This window comes from Sylvia atricapilla, chromosome 28, assembly GCF_009819655.1.
Source record: "Sylvia atricapilla isolate bSylAtr1 chromosome 28, bSylAtr1.pri, whole genome shotgun sequence".
Classification (NCBI taxonomy): Eukaryota; Metazoa; Chordata; class Aves; order Passeriformes; family Sylviidae; genus Sylvia; species Sylvia atricapilla.
Genome location: NC_089167.1, coordinates 2,465,561 through 2,482,999, shown reverse-complemented (window position 1 = coordinate 2,482,999; position 17,439 = coordinate 2,465,561). Strand labels below are relative to the sequence as shown.

General features: G+C 47.8%; 1 protein-coding gene across 1 annotated transcript; it reads right to left on the bottom strand.

Annotated features, from left to right (window-relative positions):
- Positions 1-5,509: 5,509 nt before the first annotated feature.
- NEFL (neurofilament light chain) lies at positions 5,510-10,906 on the bottom strand. The gene is made up of 4 exons (XM_066337268.1): positions 9,783-10,906; positions 8,337-8,461; positions 6,953-7,275; positions 5,510-6,085 (listed from the first exon to the last, which is right to left on the bottom strand). The coding sequence occupies exons 1-4, from the start codon at positions 10,830-10,832 to the stop codon at positions 5,907-5,909; spliced, it is 1,677 nt and encodes a 558-aa protein (XP_066193365.1). The 5' UTR covers positions 10,833-10,906; the 3' UTR covers positions 5,510-5,906.
- Between the last annotated feature and the right edge of the window lie 6,533 nt (positions 10,907-17,439).

Here is a 17,439-nt window from a genome sequence, read left to right as displayed (position 1 = left end):
GCTCTGGTGGCTTTTTCCCCAGTTCAAACCCTTCCCTGAGACAGATGCTCTCTCCTCAATGGGAGTGCAGTTGCATGGGTTGAAAATTGCTTGAGTTGTTTTTTTTTTCCTTCCTTAGTGTTCTCATTTGTCTTGATGTTGGACTTTGCTGGTCCTCGGGGATCCCATCCAGCTCAGGGTGTTCTGTGGCTTGGGAATTGGATATGAGGGACAAATTTCCTCTGACAACACAAAGCCTAGATTAGGAAAATCAGAGCCACATCCCAAAATTTCCAGAGGAGTCCATTGAAGCCCTCTGCCTGGCCTTGAGGTACTTGGAGGGGTTTCAGTTGCTATTTTCAGGAAGGGAGAGGTCTCTAAGCCCTCAATCCTGCTTATGCTGAGCAAAAAATGCTTAAAATCTGCTGTAAGTGTAGTTTTCCTCCTTACACCCCACCATCCACACACAGAGATCCAATTCCCAAAGAATTCCTTGATTTTCCTGGGGAGAGAGGGTGCATGAACCATGGCTGGGTGTGGCATATTCTGTGGCACCAGTTTGTCACTTAATTGAGCAAAACCCCACTGAGGGAACTCAACCAAGCCACCACGAGGTCCCCAAAATGGGCCTGGTTCTGATTATTTTACCCCCTCTTGCTTTAATTGTATGGGAACCTCCTTTTTAAGCCTCTGGCTCCGATGATCAAAAAGTTCAATCTGCCTCTAAACACAAAATCTTAAAATCCAAAATTAACCCAAAGGTTATAAACCCAACATTTTCTAATTTTCCAATGGTTTCCACTCCAAATTTCCAATAATTCCCACTCCCAAGTGGTGGCCTCTCCCAGGTCAATCGAAAATTGCTCTATGTGGAAAAAGAAATGGAGATAAACGAAACAAAGGGAAGAAGATAAAAAGGCCCCAACTCCAGTGCGGGAATTAATTGGTCATTATGGGATTAATTTGGTGTTTATTTCCCATTTTTAAAGGAAAATTAAGATTGCAGCTGCTGCCCCACCTCCCATAATAACTCACAAAGAAATGCAAATAATTTTCCAGCCTGGGTTCAGGCCATGGACTGGCCTGAAATCTGTTGCCTAATTGAGAGCCTGATCAAAATCTAAGATTTCCACGTGCCTTCAGTTCTCCAGCCCATCAATAATTGAAGATCAAGGAGTTTTTAATTGAAAGGGTTCAGTGTGCTCTTCACTGAAGAAATGTGGAGAGCCCACAGCAGATAAGGCTCTCAAATCCATCTGGGTGTCTGTGTGGAGCAAACCAATGGATATTTCTCCTGCTGCTTATCAATAATGGGGATCTGTGCTCCACAGCCTGGCTGCTGAGGGATGGTTAATTAAAGCAGTTAGCAAATTAAATGGCAACTTCTTCATAGTCACGTGTGGGCGTGACACAAAAATAACTTTACCTTTAGGAATAAAGAGTTCAACGCTCCCCTATTTTTGGTGCCTGCACCAAATCGTGTTAAAACCCAAAGGTTTGGGAGAATTGAAGGTGTTTCCTCCTCGGATTAAAAGAAATTTTTCAAAAGAACGGCCCGACTAAACCAGAGGCCAAGATTTAATATGGAATTATTCGTGTGTGCTTCCAAATAACTTCTAGAAGCCATTAAAAAGTCACCAACTGAAAAAACTTCACAGTGGGAAATTGGGAATCTTCAGCAGGGAGAGGAAGGGTCACCTTGCACCGTGGATTAAATGTTGGTGTCAGCAGGAGACTCAGGAGCATTTAAAATGTGCAGGTGGGATCCAGCCTGGCAATTTTTCATGTTGGGGTTCCTTTCCAGCTGCTTTCTCTTCAGTGCTGGTAGGACACATCTCCAGGGACCCCAAAATCCCGATCTGTGGGGATTTGCTCCTGTTTGCAATCCAGGATTACAGCTCCTGGGACAAAGGGCTGCATCAACCCCAAGGTGTATCCATTCCCTGGAGGTTTTTGGGAGACAAACCCTGGGCATGGTGTGTTTCATAAAATCCTCCTTTCCCCCCTTTCTCACCCAAAACATCTCACAGCTTTCAGTAATCACCCACAACTGCATTTTCCCCTCTGCTCCAACACGCTGGAGTTGTGAATTTATCCCATTTCCCACTGCAGATGTTCCCAGCAGATCCTGAGAGGAGCAAGCAAGTGGTTAACACATTTCTAAATGTTTATAAAACTGTAAGAGCTGATTAATATTTAATGGTGCCAAGAGGTTTTGTCTACTGACATCTGCAATCAAGCAGTTTCAAAGGAGAGCACAATTCCCGGGCAGAGAGGCATAAATAGGATGTTATTTGCCTGTTCTGCACCAATTACTCCTCCAGACTGCACCGAACCAGTGAAGGGAATAATTATTTTCAGACAGAGAAATTCATTAAACAATTAAAAAAAAAAATCCATGAAGGGAAAAAAATAATGTTTAAAGGAATTTATAGTGAAGATTTTTATTTGGTTGTTTTTTTATATATTCAGACCACCGTGGCTTCAGGAGCTGGAGGGCTCTAAACCAGGATCTTTTTCCTGTGCTGGGTTGTGGAAGTGGCAGTTATTTTTCAGCATCCCAGAATGAAATTCCAGGTGGGAACCAACTGGGAAGCATTACAAAACACCAACAGGGTGAGTTTGCCAAGGAGCTGGGTCAGGCACCAGGATTTTCTCCAGTCATCAGGGTTTGTGCTCTCCCCACTCACGTGTGAGCTTCATCCCTGCTTTTTCAGGATTAAAGTACCCTTAACTAAGCCAGGAAGGCAGCAAATGATGAATAGTTAATGATTTAGTTATTAGAAGTTATTAGTTGTTTTCTCTCGCTTGCTGCTTTTCTTGGGAATGTGGAAAAAAATGATTAATTTGAAGTGCTTACTTCACCCATCATAATTTTTTTTTATCACCTTTTAAACCCTGAAAAGAGAGATGTTTTGGTAACCAGAAACTATAAAAAGAAGAGATTTTCCTTCTCTCTGAACAAATTCCTGGGTGTTCTGCAGAGGCATTCCCCTTGCAGAGGGGAGAAGGTGTGTGTGCACCTCAGGGAAAGCACCCAGCACCTCCCTGGGTGACACCTCCTCCTGATCCAGACCCAAAAAGTAGGAAAAAAACCCCAAAAAAAAAACCCTCAGGACACTTCAGGCTTCACTCACAGCTGCAACTCAGGCGAAAAGTTTCTCCTGAGCTTCCCTTTGCCAGTTTTTACTGCACTGCGTCAAAACAGCGCCTGGATTTTCCAAGGTGAGGCGAGTGCTGGCAGCAGGATCCATCCCAGAGCTCCGGGAGCGCTGAGAACACAAACCCAGACCCGTCTCCATCCCTCCAGGCCGGGCACTGCAGAGTCATTCCTGCTGCAGCTCCTGCCTGAGCTGACTCAGCCCTGCAGAGCTGCATTAAAAATAAATCCCTGGAGCCGGGATCAGCCTGGGAAAAGCTGCAGGAGAGAGGGGAGAAGGTGCTGCTGCAGCTCCAGAGCAGCCCTGGATGCACAGGGAGCTTGGCTCCTCAAAAAAGCTGATGGAAAAAAAGAGGAGCTTGTGGAGGAAAAAAAAAAAAAAAAAAAAAATGAAGAAGAAGAAGAAGAAGAAAAAAAAAGTCGTGAAAGAGGATGGATCTTTGGAGGTTGGAGAGTTAAAGGAGCTCAGAGTGCTTGGAGAAAGGCAGGGTTTGACAGTCTGTCCTGATAGTCTTCAGTGGTTTGGGTTGGAAGGGACCTTGAAGCCCACCCAGTTCCAATCCTGACCCCTCCCAGTGTCCCAGCCTGCTCCAGCCTGGCCTTGGGATATCACCTCCAGGGATCCAGGGGCAGCCACAGCTCCTCTGGGAATTCCAGCCCAGCTCCTCAAGACCCTCTAAATAAAGAATCCCTTCCCAATATCCCATCTGAACCTCGTCCCTGTCAGCTTGGAGCCATTCCTGTCCCCCCAGCCCTGGTCAGTTCTCTCTCCAGCTCTGCTCTGCCTTTAATGGCCCTGACAGCCTCTGGCCAGGGCAGGAGAAGGATTTTTCAGCCCCTGTCTCCCAGCTGAGCTCCAGGCCTCAGTTCTTGCTGGAGCATTGGGGAATTTCCCAGAAGCAGCTCTGGTTTCTGAGAACCAGCTCTCGTTTCTTATCTCTTTTCTTATCAGCAGCAGCAGCCCCAACATCTGCTGAGGAGCTGGGGCTGTCACACCCCGCAGCAGCAGCTCCCCTCCAGCCCCTCTGAAAGTTTTCTCTCTCTCTAAAGAGCTCTCAAACAGGTTCCCTCAGTTTTCCTCACCACTGTCTCGGAGAGGGGAAATAAAATCTGCCAAAAAAAAAGCCATTTGTAACAATAACTCTGTGTAAATACCGAGAGGAAAACCTCCATTGAAGCAGGAGAGAAATGTAAAAAAGGAAATGTTGAAGGAAGTGAAAATTATTTTCCCTTCTGGTTCTCAAAAGCATCAAAATCCCAGGGGATTAGGGGAAAAAACAGGTTGGAAATTACACTGGAACTGTGAGCTGCTGCTTTTCTGAATGGTTTGAGCAAACTGCTTTTTCTTCCTCTTGCTGCTTCTCTGGGGAATGTGGAAGAAAATAATAATTTTGAGTGTTTACTTCATCCATCATCATCTTTATTATCACCCTTTAAAAACACTGAAAAGGGAGAGATGCTTTTGGTACCCCTTAAAACTTGAAGAAAAAAAGAGGTTTTCCTTCTCTCTGAACTAAGCCTTTGAGGAGAACCAATGCAAATCCACTGATACCCCATCACCAGGGCATTAAATCAAAAGTGACCCCAAAATCCTGGGCAGAAATTCACCCAGAGGAATCTTTCTGTTTAGTGCAGCCATTTGTGCCTATTTTAACTCAAATTTCCATGGATTTAGTTTATTTAAACTGGTTTAATTTGCAGCACTGGCCCAGTGCTTGCCCTTTACAAGGTTTAATTTTCTGTATCAGCTTTAGGAAATTGGACATTGACAGGCTCAGAGCACAGGGACATTTAATTGTGGAATTACCAAGATGTGCTGCTGTTGAGATGTTCTCTTTTTTGTGCTTTTTTTTAGCTCAATCAAAACTTTAAAAAACTTTAAACTTCCTGGGAAATTCTCAGAAGGAAACGAGCCCCTGCAGCCCAGAGAGGGTTCAGCACCCGGGAGAGAAGCAGCTCTTTCCCCCACACCACCCATCCTTCTAACAGCTCATCATCTTGGCCTTTTAATGTGATTTTTGAAGATATTCTTTGCTCCAAACCTCACCTACACCTTCAGTTGTTCTCTCTCCTCTCTGATCCCCCAGACGCTGAATAACTTCCTGCCACAATTTTACAGGCACATTTGCTTTTTCCCCTCTGGACTGGTTTGATAAAATTCCCATTTTCCAGGAGAGAGCTGGGACACATCCCAGCCACCATCACACCCCACGGCATTTTGATAAAATGTAATTTAAAATTTATAAATAAATGAAATTTTACACCCCCAGGAGATTTTTTTTCCCCACTTCTCATCCAAAAGACGAGTGGGACAAACCCCTTTATCAACCTTTGAAGGGCATCAGCGACACAGGACATGCACTAGGGATGTGTGTAAGCATTTCTGAACTTTATTAACTGCTTTATTGCACGTACTTAATGAAGCCTCCATCACTTCCCCCCACCACCGTTTCCAGGATTTTTTTTTGTTTTAAATGCAACATAAAGGTAACCTTTCATTCCCATCATTAATTTGTTGTTTTTTTAATTCCCATTTGAAATGTTAAGGTTCTGGGTGACCCAGGAAAGACAGAAGCCCTGAACTCATACGTGGAACCATGCGGCACTCGGGGAGCAAGCCTTGGGTGCTCTGCAAGCAAACTCAGACTCTGCACAGGGAGAAACATCATAATCATGAACTGGAACCTCAGTGGTCACTGAATTAAATGGGTGAGACTGCAGCTGGAGCTCAGCCAGCTGTTGGGTGTGATGGGGAGCTGCCCTCAGGTCAAGCCTTCTTCTTGCCTTCGCTCTCCTCCTTTCCTGCGGCTTCTTTCTCCTCCTTCTCCTCCTCAGCAGCTTCCTCAGCAGCTTCCTGGGACTCCTCCCCTTCTTCTGCTGCGGTTTCTTCCCCTTCTCCTTCCTCTTCCTCACCTTCTTTGGCTTCTTCTGATTCCTCCTTAGCACCTTTGAAGGACAGGAAAATATTTCACATCCAGGTCCAATTCCTGACCCCAGTTCAGGGGGAATCCCATTGAGCCCCACAGATTTTGGCAGCTCCAGCTGAACTGCACAACCAAATTCTCCTGGATTTTGGGGAGAGTCAAACACTTCATAAAAAAACAAATCATGGCCTTGAAGAGTATCAGTTCTGGACTCAGCGCTTAAAGACTTGAATTATTTTTCGCGGCTCTGCAATTGGCTCTTTAGCTGTAATTTCACTATAATTAAACGTCACATTAATGAACCCCTCATTGTTCAGTGGCCACCAATACCTTGCAGAGAAGTGACATTGGCACCCACTGACCTCAGGAATTCCAGCCCCACACATCAGCTGATGTCCCCATTATCCCGGGCTGTTCCCTGGGAATTCATATTTAGCTCAAGATGTCCCTGGTGCTTCTTTTTGAGGATGTCTGTTAGATCTGAACATGACCATTGGGGTTTTTGAAAACCTAGAATCTGCCTGATTTGAACACTTGAGGTGGACCTGATATTTTCTGAGCCTGAGGATTGCCAGCTCTGAAAATATCGGGTCCCACACTTATCCTCCATTCAATATTCAGACTTTCCTGGTAAATTCCATGTGCTTTAACCCAGCATCCTTTGGCTCATGGGAGTAGGAAATGAACAGAGCTTTAATCATTAGATTGAATCATTGGGGTTTAACAATAAATAACAGAACGAGAATAATAAACAACAATAAACAAGAAAGAATAAAATTAAATCATCATTTCAATAATAAAATCTTGAATTCAATAAATTAATTAATAATGATACAGAGAGAAAACTCAATCATAAATAAAAGGGACTTAACGATAATTTTTTAAGTACCTTCCTCCTCCTCTTCAACCTCTTCCCCTCCTTCTTCCTCGCCTTCCTCCTTCTCCTCCTCCTCCTCCTCCCCCTCCTCTGCAGGGGCTGCCTTGGCCTCTCCTGCTTTAGCAGCCTCGATGGTCTCCTCCACCTCGATCTGCTCCTCCTGCACGTGGCTGGAGTAGTAGGTGGGGAAGGGGCGGGTGGTCACCAGGTAGGAGCTGGTCTGGAGGCCGCTGTAGGCGGATCTGCCGAAGGTTGGGCCACTCTGGCTGTAGCCACTGGTGATGCTGCCCACGCTGGTGAAGCTCAGCCGGGTCTCCTCCCCTTCCAGAAGTTTCCTGGTAGGCAGAAAAAAATGAAAAAAAAAAAAAAAAAAAAACAACAAAAAAATGAAAGTGAGGAGGAAGGAGTCAGTGGTGCTGTCAGCTGTCACCAGAAAACAGAAAATAAAGGTGTTTGACTGCAGCAGGAATCAGAAGGTTTATTTACAATTCATTCAGCCCTTTTATAACACTGTTAAAAAGCACATTATTGGTCCATGGGGCTGACACATCTCCCCTTGGCTCAGGGATAGAAACAGCAAACAGCTCCTGGTGTCCTGGGAAAGGAATATTGTTTACACAGGGTCGTTTTTGGAAAAACTTGAAAAGTTTCCCTCGGGAAGAGCTCAGGCTCAGGAAATATTGGGTCAGCAGCCCTGCAGATTGATTATGTGGTTATTAATAAATTTAGGGTTAATTTTGCTCTGTGTGCCAGTGCTACCCTATTTTATTGGAATAATTTTTTCACACGTGTCCATTGCGTGTGAATTAATACTTCTTGTTGGAAGGAACAGGAAAATCTGTCTAGAACGTCTCTGGCAGGTGAAGCCAGAGGTGTATTTTGCCACCCTGCAGCTGGCACAGATCAGTGTAATAATTTGCTGCTGAGTTGTCAGACAAGGTTTGGAGCTGCTCTCTCACTATTCCCCCTTGTGGCTTTCACAGAAATTCTGTTCCCAGCAGCGAAATCTCTCAGTGTCTGAGACAAAATATCACAGTTATTTAGCAGAAATTCGACTGGAAAATATTTAATCTGTAGATTTAAAAGTTAAAAAAAAACCCCAACCTTGTTCTTGAGGGGATTGGAGGGATTTCCCATTTTGAGAAGGAGCTGTTGGCATTGAGGAATTCCATTGATACAAAATCTCTTCCCTGAGCACAGAACAGGCACTTTTATCTTTAACTGAGATCATTTACTGCCAAGCTAAAAATTCTGTGTGCACACAGAGAGGAGCTGATTAAACTCAGCCACGAATCTGTGAAAATTTCAGCTGGGGGAATGATAAATAACCTGAATTCTCTGTAAGAGAATGGGAACTGCTCTGAGTTCTGGCTCATTCAAACACTCCCCACCGTACCTGTAAGCTGCAATTTCGATGTCCAGGGCCATTTTCACATTGAGCAGGTCCTGATATTCCTTCAAGTACCGAGCCATCTCACTCTTTGTGGTTCTCAGCTCATTCTCCAATTTGTTGATTGTATCCTGTCGGGATGGAACAATATCGACAGCGTAAAATTCTGTCCTTTCTAGCCTATCAATAACCACAAGGAAATTCTCCAATCCTTTTAACTTCATCTTGCTCTAGCAGACAGAAATTGTAGAGCTCCCTCTCCACCCTCAGCATCATTTAACACCTTCCTGGCAGGTTTTCTACTCCACAGTATTCCAGCCCTATTCACACACACAGAGCTCAATTTTCTGGTACCAAATGCTAAAGCATCCGTGAAATCAAATCTGTGCATTGTTTCGTTTTGACTTTGGCCTCTGTGTGCTTTTTCTAATTTTAGCTTAAGGATATCCATTGATGATCCTTGTGGTCCCTTCCAGCTCAGGATATTCTATATATTTTTTTTTTTTTTTGTGCAGTATAGTTCAGACTGTATCAGTAGATGGACACATGACATTGGCCTTTACCAGGGGCATTTTGTATTCTGATTTTATAACACCTCACACTTTGGATAAGCAGTGCCAGACACAACGTTCCCATCTCTGGGATGATTTGGGTGAGTCACACTCTGATTTGGGTCTGTATTTCCACACCACGTCCTGCTTTGTAGCTCTGTGCCGTTCTGCACTGATTTTAGGGTGCCTTATCTGCAGCATGGGCACAGCACAGACCAGGAGCTTTGTCCCTGACAACACCCTGCAAATCTGATCCCCTCCTCTGTGAGACTCTGCAGACCTCAGCTCCTGTCACCTGCAGAGCCCAGCAACCCCCTCACCTGCAGAACCTTTCAAACCCTGTCACCCCTTCACCTGCAGAATCCTTCAGACCCCAGCATCTCTTCACTCTCAAACCCCGATGTCCATCCCTTCACCTGCAGAGCCCAGCAAAGTCTGAACCCCCTCGTCTACAGAACTCTGTAAAACCTGACTCCTGTCACCTGCAGAACCCTGCAAACCCCATCATCCTGTCATCTTCAGAGCCCTGCAAACCCCATCATCCTTTCACCTGCAGAACCCTGCAAACCCCATCATCCTCTCACCTGCAGAACCCTGCAAACCCCATCATCCTGTCATCTTCAGCCCTTCAAACCCCATCACCTCCTCACCTGCAGAACTCTGCAAACCCCATCACCCTCTCACCTGCAGAGCCCTTCAAACCCCAATTCTTCCTGACTCACAGAACCCTTCAAACTTCAGCATCCCCTCACCTGCAGAGCCCTTCAAACCCCATCATCCCTTCATCTTCAGAGCCCTTCAAACCCCAACTTCCCCTGACCCACAGAACCCTTCACACCCCTTCCCCTGCGCCACTCCGACCCTCCTCTGCATCTCCTCTTCCATCCCCCTCCTCTCTCACCTGCAGCGCGGAGATATCGGCGCTCTGCTTCTCTTCCAGCTCCTGCAGCTGCTTCTCCAGCGCCTCGTTCATACCGCGGGTGGCTTCGATCTCCAGCGTCTTGGCCTTGAGCAGGCGGCGGCTCTCGGACACCTCGTCCTTGGCTGCTCTCACGGCGTCCGTGTTCTTGGCGGCGCTCTCGCTGAGCACGGTGAAGCGGCTGCGGAACCACTCCTCGGCGTTCTGCATGTTCCTGGCCGCCAGCTTCTCGTACTGCGCTCGGATGTCGCGCAGCGCTGCCGACAGGTCGGGCTTGGCCGACACGTCCATCTCCACGGACAGGTGAGCGTACTGGATCTGAGCCTGCAGCTCGGCCAGCTCCTCTTCGTGCACTTTTTTAAGGAAAGCCAGCTCGTCCAGCAGGCTGTCCACGCGTTTCTCCAGCTCCGCCCGCGCCAGCGCCGCCTCGTCCGCGCCTTTGCGCACCTCCAGCAGCCTGGCCTCGGCGTCCTCCCGGCTCAGCACCTCCTCCTCGTAGCGAGCCTGGAGCCCCCGCAGCGTCTCCTCCAGGTTCTCCCGTTCTCCCTGCAGCGCCTGCTTCTCGCTGGTGGCCTCCTCGGCGGCCAAGCGCAGCTCGCGGATCTCCTGCTCGTACAGCGCTCGGAAACGCGAGGGCTCGGCGTGTTTCTGCCGCAGCACCAGCAGCTCGGCCTCCAGCACCTTGTTCTGCTGCTCCAGCTCGTGGACGCGCTCGATGAAGCAGGCGAAGCGATCGTTGAGGTCCTGCAGCTGAGCTCGCTCCTGGCTGCGGATGGACTTGAGGTCGTTGCTGATGGCGGCCACCTGGCTCAGGTCCAGGCTGTCCACCGAGTGCAGCAGCGAGCCCGAGGCGCTGGAGGTGGCGTAGCTGCGGCGCACGGACACGGAGGACACGGGCGCGGACAGGCTGGAGTAAGCGGAGCGCGCCGAGCCGAAGCCGCCGCCGCTGCGCACCGACACATGGATGCGCGGGCTGTCCGCGTAACGCCGCTTGTAGGACGGGAAGAACGGGTCGTAGCCGTACGAACTCATGGCCGCGGGGAGCTCCGGCCGCTGCTCTGCGGCGGGCACCGCCCGCGGTCCGGTATTTATGCGTGGGGAGAGCGGGAGGAGCGGCCGCCGGGAGGGGACGGGGCGGGGCGCGGCGACATCGCGGCGGGGAGGTGACACCGGGAGTGGTCCAGGCGTTCGCTCGCTGCTGTGATGGCCTGAGCTCGCCTCGGTGATGCCTGGACAGCTCCGGGTGTCACAGCAGTGAAGGGGTGACCGGACAGCTCCGGGTGTCACAGCAGTGATGTCTGCACAGCTCCGGGTGTCCCAGCAGTGATGCCTGCACAGCTCCGGGTGTCACAGCAGTGAAGGGGTGACCGGACAGCTCCGGGTGTCACAGCAGTGATGTCTGCACAGCTCTGGGTGTCACAGCAGTGAAGGGGTGACCGGACAGCTCCGGGTGTCCCAGCAGTGATGTCTGCACAGCTCCGGGTGTCCCAGCAGTGATGTCTGCACAGCTCCGGGTGTCCCAGCAGTGAAGGGGTGTCTGCACAGCTCTGGGTGTCACAGCAGTGATGTCTGCACAGCTCCGGGTGTCACAGCAGTGAAGGGGTGACCGGACAGCTCCGGGTGTCCCAGCAGTGAAGGGGTGTCTGCACAGCTCCGGGTGTCACAGCAGTGATGTCTGCACAGCTCCGGGTGTCACAGCAGTGATGTCTGCACAGCTCCGGGTGTCCCCGCGGGCTCTGGGGGCTGTGACCCGCCCGCTCTGGACCTCACCCTGCTCGGTGTCTCCTCATCATCTCAGCCCCATTTCATCCCTCCTTGGGAGCAGCCTCGGACCCTTCTGGGGCATCTCTCGGCCCCTCTTCGGGCCCACCCCTGGCCCTTTCACATCCAGCTCCCCTCAGGTCTATCTGCACCCCCAAACCAGCCCAGGCTGTGTTTAACTCCTTCACTCTGCTCCTCCTGGCTGAACTTCAGGAAGGTGCTGCAAGCCCCAGGTTGTGGCTGAGGCTGAGTTTGGGGGACACCCAACCCTGGCTGCACCTCAGAACCCCCAGACATGTGTAAATAGTACATTTTTTTGCCTTCAGTTTGTAGTTTTCACAAGACATGAGTGCTCTTGGAGTCCTGGCATCCTCCCGGCACTTTGTTATAAGTGATCCCTAATAACCAGGTAATTACAGGATCATGGAATCCTGGAATGGTTTGGGTTGTAGGGACTTAAATCCCACCCAGGGCCACCCCTGCCGTGGCAGGGACACCTCCCACTGTCCCAGGCTGCTCCAGCCTGGCCTTGGGCACTCCAGGAGAATCCTGGCAGTGTTTTATTTGTCCTTTCATTATACGAAAGCAGCAGCAGACACGGGCTGGTTCTCAGTCCTGCAGCCCTGAGATTCCCTGGAGCCAAGTCTGTCTGAGCCATGGATCACAGGCACAGGACATTTATCCTTGTCTAATCTGGCTAATACAGAGATTAAATTTGACAGCTGCATTGCAGCCACCTCTGGGCCAGGCTGTTACCACTGGTTGATTAAAACAAAGCAGTATTTCTGTAGGAGAGATTTATCAGAGGTAAAATTAGAGATGTTTTGAGCACAGACTGCATGGGAGGCTCAAAAAGACAACGAGAATTCACCTCTTGGAGTCAGAAGGGCAAATGTTTCACAAAACAGACTCTTCGAAGTTTTCTCAAGGAAGGAATAAAAATGAGTGCAGATTTGGGGTCATTTATTAGACAGATGCCACAAAAATGCTGAGCTGCTTCCCAGAGAAAGGGGAACTGAGTGACGTGCATGAATTCATGTTCCTGTCAGTAATTGCAGTGGTAATTGGGTATTTCTGACACAAATAAACACAAATTGTTTAATAGCAGCCTTTTAGGAAAGGCAGAGCAGGGTGGATTTAATGGATCCCCCGTTATTTTCCAGTGACCCCACACAGAGCATCATCCCCTGTTGTGTGACAGCTTCTCCATACGTTTCAGGGTATTTAAATACCGGATCAGTGAGCTGTGAAAGGCACTGGCCTCTCAGAGGCACAAAGCCACAGTCCCTGCTCCTCTGAGCTCCTTCTGGACGGAATGAACTGCCCCAAGAGCTCACAAAGGCTTAAGTGTCACTCATATCCCAGCAGAGCTGCTGGGAGACTTTATCCTGCACATCTACAGAGTTCTCCTGGAGATCAGTACTGCTCTCAGCATCCAGCACTGCAAACCTCAATTTTTATTCACCTTTTTTTTTTTTTTAAATTCGAGTGGTGGCTGCATTCATGCATGTGAGAGCAGCCATTCATTATTCAGGGTAGGAGAAAGCAGCACAAGTGGAGTTTTTTGTGCTGATCTTTTATCTTTAGCAGAGATTTGGGCTTGAAAAGGGAAGAAATGAGGACTAGAGGCGCTGGAGAGAGGAGGGTTCCCAGCAGGTTGGTCAGGGAGCTGATTTTTTCTGGGATGCTCAGCTCCTGCAAACTGAAATACCTCGTTTCGTGCCAGTGGATTTATGCTAATCTGCCCTGCAGCAACCTGAGCACAGGGTTTAATTATTCATGCTATCACTTATTATGCCATGTATTAATAAAGGAATGTACCTCAGCTTGTAAAAAACCACTGCACTTCAGATCCCACCAAAATAAGCCTTGTACCTGTTAATATTCCTTCTCACTTTTTTTTTTTTTTTTTTTTTTTTTTTTTTTTTTTTTTTTTTTTTTTTGAGTGGAAAACCCTTTTCTGCGTGCCAGGAGGATGGGGAGGAGGATGAGTGCAGCTGGTTCAACAGGAGAAATTTAATGTCCCTCATGTTTTGGGGGTTGGATCCTCACAGCAACAGCAAAATCCAGAGGGAAACAGTGGAATATTTCCCTATTTTCCCATTTTTTGCTGTGTCAGCTGAAGTAATTCCTGTTGGTGACAGAGCAAGACAACCCTGCAGTGGGGAATCTGTGTGAGACTCGGGGTGAGGATGGAGCTTTGGTCCTCCAAGGAAAAGAAATCCACTCCTGAAGGCATCCTGCTCCCCAAACTTGTATTTCCAGGCACTGGGGAGTGCCAGCACATTCCACCATTCCCTTTGTGTCCCTTTGGCTGCCTTCTGCCATAATGCAGAGGATCATCGAGTTCCTGGATGTGTGTTAGAGAAATCAATATTGTGAGCACAGGAAGGGGATAAAGCAGGGCTGGTTCCAGCCAGGATGGAGTGGCCTGTGATCTTTGTCCCAGCATTGTCCCCCTTGGCCTCTCTAGAGCTGTCCCTGACTGATTTCACTGGGTGTCAGTGTCCCCAGGCCACCAGAGAATCCCAAACCTCTTGAAAACGTTCCTTGGGTGACCTGAATAATGTAAATTATTCTGAGGGATGCTGCAGGGATGAAAAGGCAGCTGGCAGTGCCCAAGGCCAGGCTGGAGCAGCCTGGGACACTGGGAGCTGTCCCTGCCCATGGCTGGGGTGCAACTGGATAAATTTTGGAGGTGCCTCCCAACTCAACCCATCCCCTGATTCCAAATCCTGCTGCTGCCCAAGGAAAAGCAGCAGCTCCATGGGAAAACGTCCCTGTTCATTGCTTTCCTTCTGCTGCATCCATAAATCACACATCCCCACCCGCAACTGGCTTTTCCTCCTGGAAAATCTCTGAGCCCTGTGCTGGGGGCTGAGCACCAAGAATTTCCCTGAATGCACCCAGTGAGCTCTGTGTTTGTCTTATTTTTTTCTTTGTTTTTAATCAAAGAAATCCCCATCAGAAATTGCAACAGCAGCGTTTTGGGTGGAGTCTTCATTGTCTGCTGCTGCTTTTCTTGCAGAAGCACAGAAGGAGCTGTGGCTGTTTGTTGGGATTACACAGAAATCACAGAAATTTAAGCCTGAGTAAAAAAAAAAAAAGGCACAAACATCGTTTTTTCTTTTTTTTAAAAAAATAAATTATTTCTACCTCATAATAGCTCAGCTCTGAGGGAGTGGGGAATCAGGCACTCCCACTGCTAAAAACATTCAGCAGCTCTGATGTCAGGTCTTATGCATTCATCTAAAATTATATCCAAAAAAAAAAAAAAAAAAAAAAAAAAAAAAAAAAAAAAAAAAGCTCTGATCTATTTTGATGAATTGAAATAAATAAAATCTCCCATTTCAGGAATTCCTCTATCCCAAGGACTCCTTTTATTATATGAGGCAACACTCACAGGAATTTCCAAACCAAAGCAGAATTTTGTCCGCAAGGACTGAGCTGCAGTCTCTGGGAGACTCGGAAGAAATGCAAATAAGTGTTTAATTTCTTGCCTTTGAAGCACTATTTGCTTTGTGGGTGCCAGATCCAGCGAGTGCCTGGGCAGCTTTCATGATTTTATTATTATTTACAGCGATTCCTGCACACAGCAGCAGCAATTTGCTCACTTTGAGTTTGTTCTGTCTCTTGATTACAGGAGCTGGAGGAAGCAGGCAGCCAATTCTTTCATCTGAGCTCTATCAGGGAACTCTTAATTAGAAGATTCATTAATTAGCTTTGTTTGCTTGTTGGATCAGGCCTCCCAACCAGGCAGCGACGTCTGATGGCAGATCCCAGGGTTGGTTCTTTTCTCCCAGAATCAATTAAATGGATGTTCTGCTCTTGGTTCCAGCAATTAAACATCAACTGAGGTGGTTTGGGGCCAAATCTTGGAGTGGTTTGAGGTGAAAGGACCTTAAAAATCATCTTTTTTTCACCCTTTTTCCATGGGCAGGGCACCTTCCTCTGGAGCAGGCTGCTCCAGCCTGGCCTTGGGTGTTCCCCAGGGATGAGGCAGCTTCTCCAGACAACCGAAACTCCTGAAAAAAAAAACCCTCCTCCCACCCCATTTGGAAGGAGATAATTCATTAATCTGCCAAATCTCATCGCTTTAATTTGGTTTCTGCCCACGTGAGGAGCCAGGATTGGACCCAACAGCTCCAGGAGCTGGGTTTGAGCTGGGCTTGACTTTAAACCTCCCTGGAGCTCCCCACTTGAGGCCACCAGATGATCTCAGCTGAGCTGAGCTTTGCTGTGCCCTGAAAAGCTGCTCTGGGAACCAGCCCCATCCCTGCTGCAAAGATTTCAGTGGCCACCAACAATAACTCTAATTTTGTGGGGTTTGTTGGTTGAGGGCTGAGGGAACATGTGCCTGAGCGAGTGGAGGTGATCCAACAGGAGAAATTTAATCCCTCACCTTTTGGGGGTTGGATCCTCCCAGAAATTTAATCCCTCACCTTTTGGGGGTTGGATCCTCCCAGAAATTTAATCCCTCACCTTTTGGGGGTTGGAGCAGCAGCAAAATGCAGAAAGAAGCAGTGGAACATTTCCCTCTTTTTTCCCCATTTTTTGCTGTGCCAGCTGAAGTAATTCCTGCTGGTGCCAGAGCAAATGGAGAAAACTGCATTTACAGCACAGCCCAGAGCACACCAAGGCTCATCGTGCAGCCAGAGACTTCCATTTCCTTCCCCAACATTTCCCAGTAGGAATAAAAATAAAGATAAAAAACCCGGGTCCGAAAGAGCATTTATTTGTGGGCTGCAAGGACAATTAAAAAGCAGAGAGATTTTAGAGTTGTGGTTTTGTCTGCAGGGAGCTGAAACAGAGAATTTCTTTGGTCACAGAAACGTGATGAAGAGCCAAGGAATATTTTCCCTATAATTCAGTTATTTCAATTTTTGGGATATTTTTTTTCCCCCTTGCTGCAGAGGCAGCAATAAAATCCAATAAAATCCAATAAAATTGTGGGGTGCTCAGAAGGCCAGCCCAGAGTGAGTGAATCACCTCCCCACAAACACACAAGTGATAAGCATCTTTTGGGAAGACGTCAAAAAAACCCCAAAAAAACAACAAAACCCTTTTATTTCCCAGCCTCACACGAATCTGCTGCCCATAAACCCCAAATCCCAGGGAGAAATAAAGCTGGGGGAACTCTGCTGCAGTGAGGTGGCTCAAGGCAGCTGATTGTGCTCAGCTCTGCAGTCTGGGAATAAAAAAAAATCCCTGCATTTTTGAATTCCGCAGGCAAAGCAGCTCAGCTCCCACCTCAGCTTCCCCTGCAGCCCTGGGGCTGTCCTCGGCGATGGGAGCCCGGGATTTTGGGGTTATTTTAATGCCATCACTTAATTGAAAGTGATTGCGGAGGTCTGCAAATACTCGGCTCCGTTTCAGCTGTTTCATCCCTGGCGCTTCTCCTCCTGGAGAGAAAAGGGCTTTGCAGCACTCTGAGGCAGGCAGTAAATTATAAATTACTCAGCCTGGATGAGAGGTTCTCTCAGCAGAGATTACTGGGAGAATCGGGGATTTTATTGCCACTACTCATCAGTGAAGATAAGGAGTTGCTGGTTTAAATTTTTGCAATTTTTTTTTTTTTTGAGGGAAATATTTTTGTCTATTTTTCTCGGTACTTTTTTTTTTTTTTTTTTTTTTTTTTTTTTTTTCCACAAATACTGCAGTTGGATAAAATACCCGAAGCTCTTTGAGAAGGAGATGTTTGCATCTCGGGTGGGTCATGAGCTGGCTTTTTGTTAGAAGAAAATCCTGCCTGGTTTGGGGAAACATTTCTTTGGTGTTCAGAGGCTGAGGAGGCCTCTCACACCCTGAGAAAAGCAAATTTCAGCCCATAAAACATCCCAAAAACCGACTGAAGGGAGACTTTGGGTGGGTCAGCCAC

Coding starts and splice junctions, on each gene's coding strand:
- NEFL (XM_066337268.1), bottom strand. CDS start 10,832: ATGAGTTCGTACGGCTACGACCCGTTCTTCCCGTCCTACAAGCGGCGT. Junction 7,276..8,336: donor ATCGAAATTGCAGCTTACAG/GTACGGTGGGGA, acceptor TCTGCCTACCAG/GAAACTTCTGGAAGGGGAGG. Junction 6,086..6,952: donor GGTTGAAGAGGAGGAGGAAG/GTACTTAAAAAA, acceptor TGTCCTTCAAAG/GTGCTAAGGAGGAATCAGAA.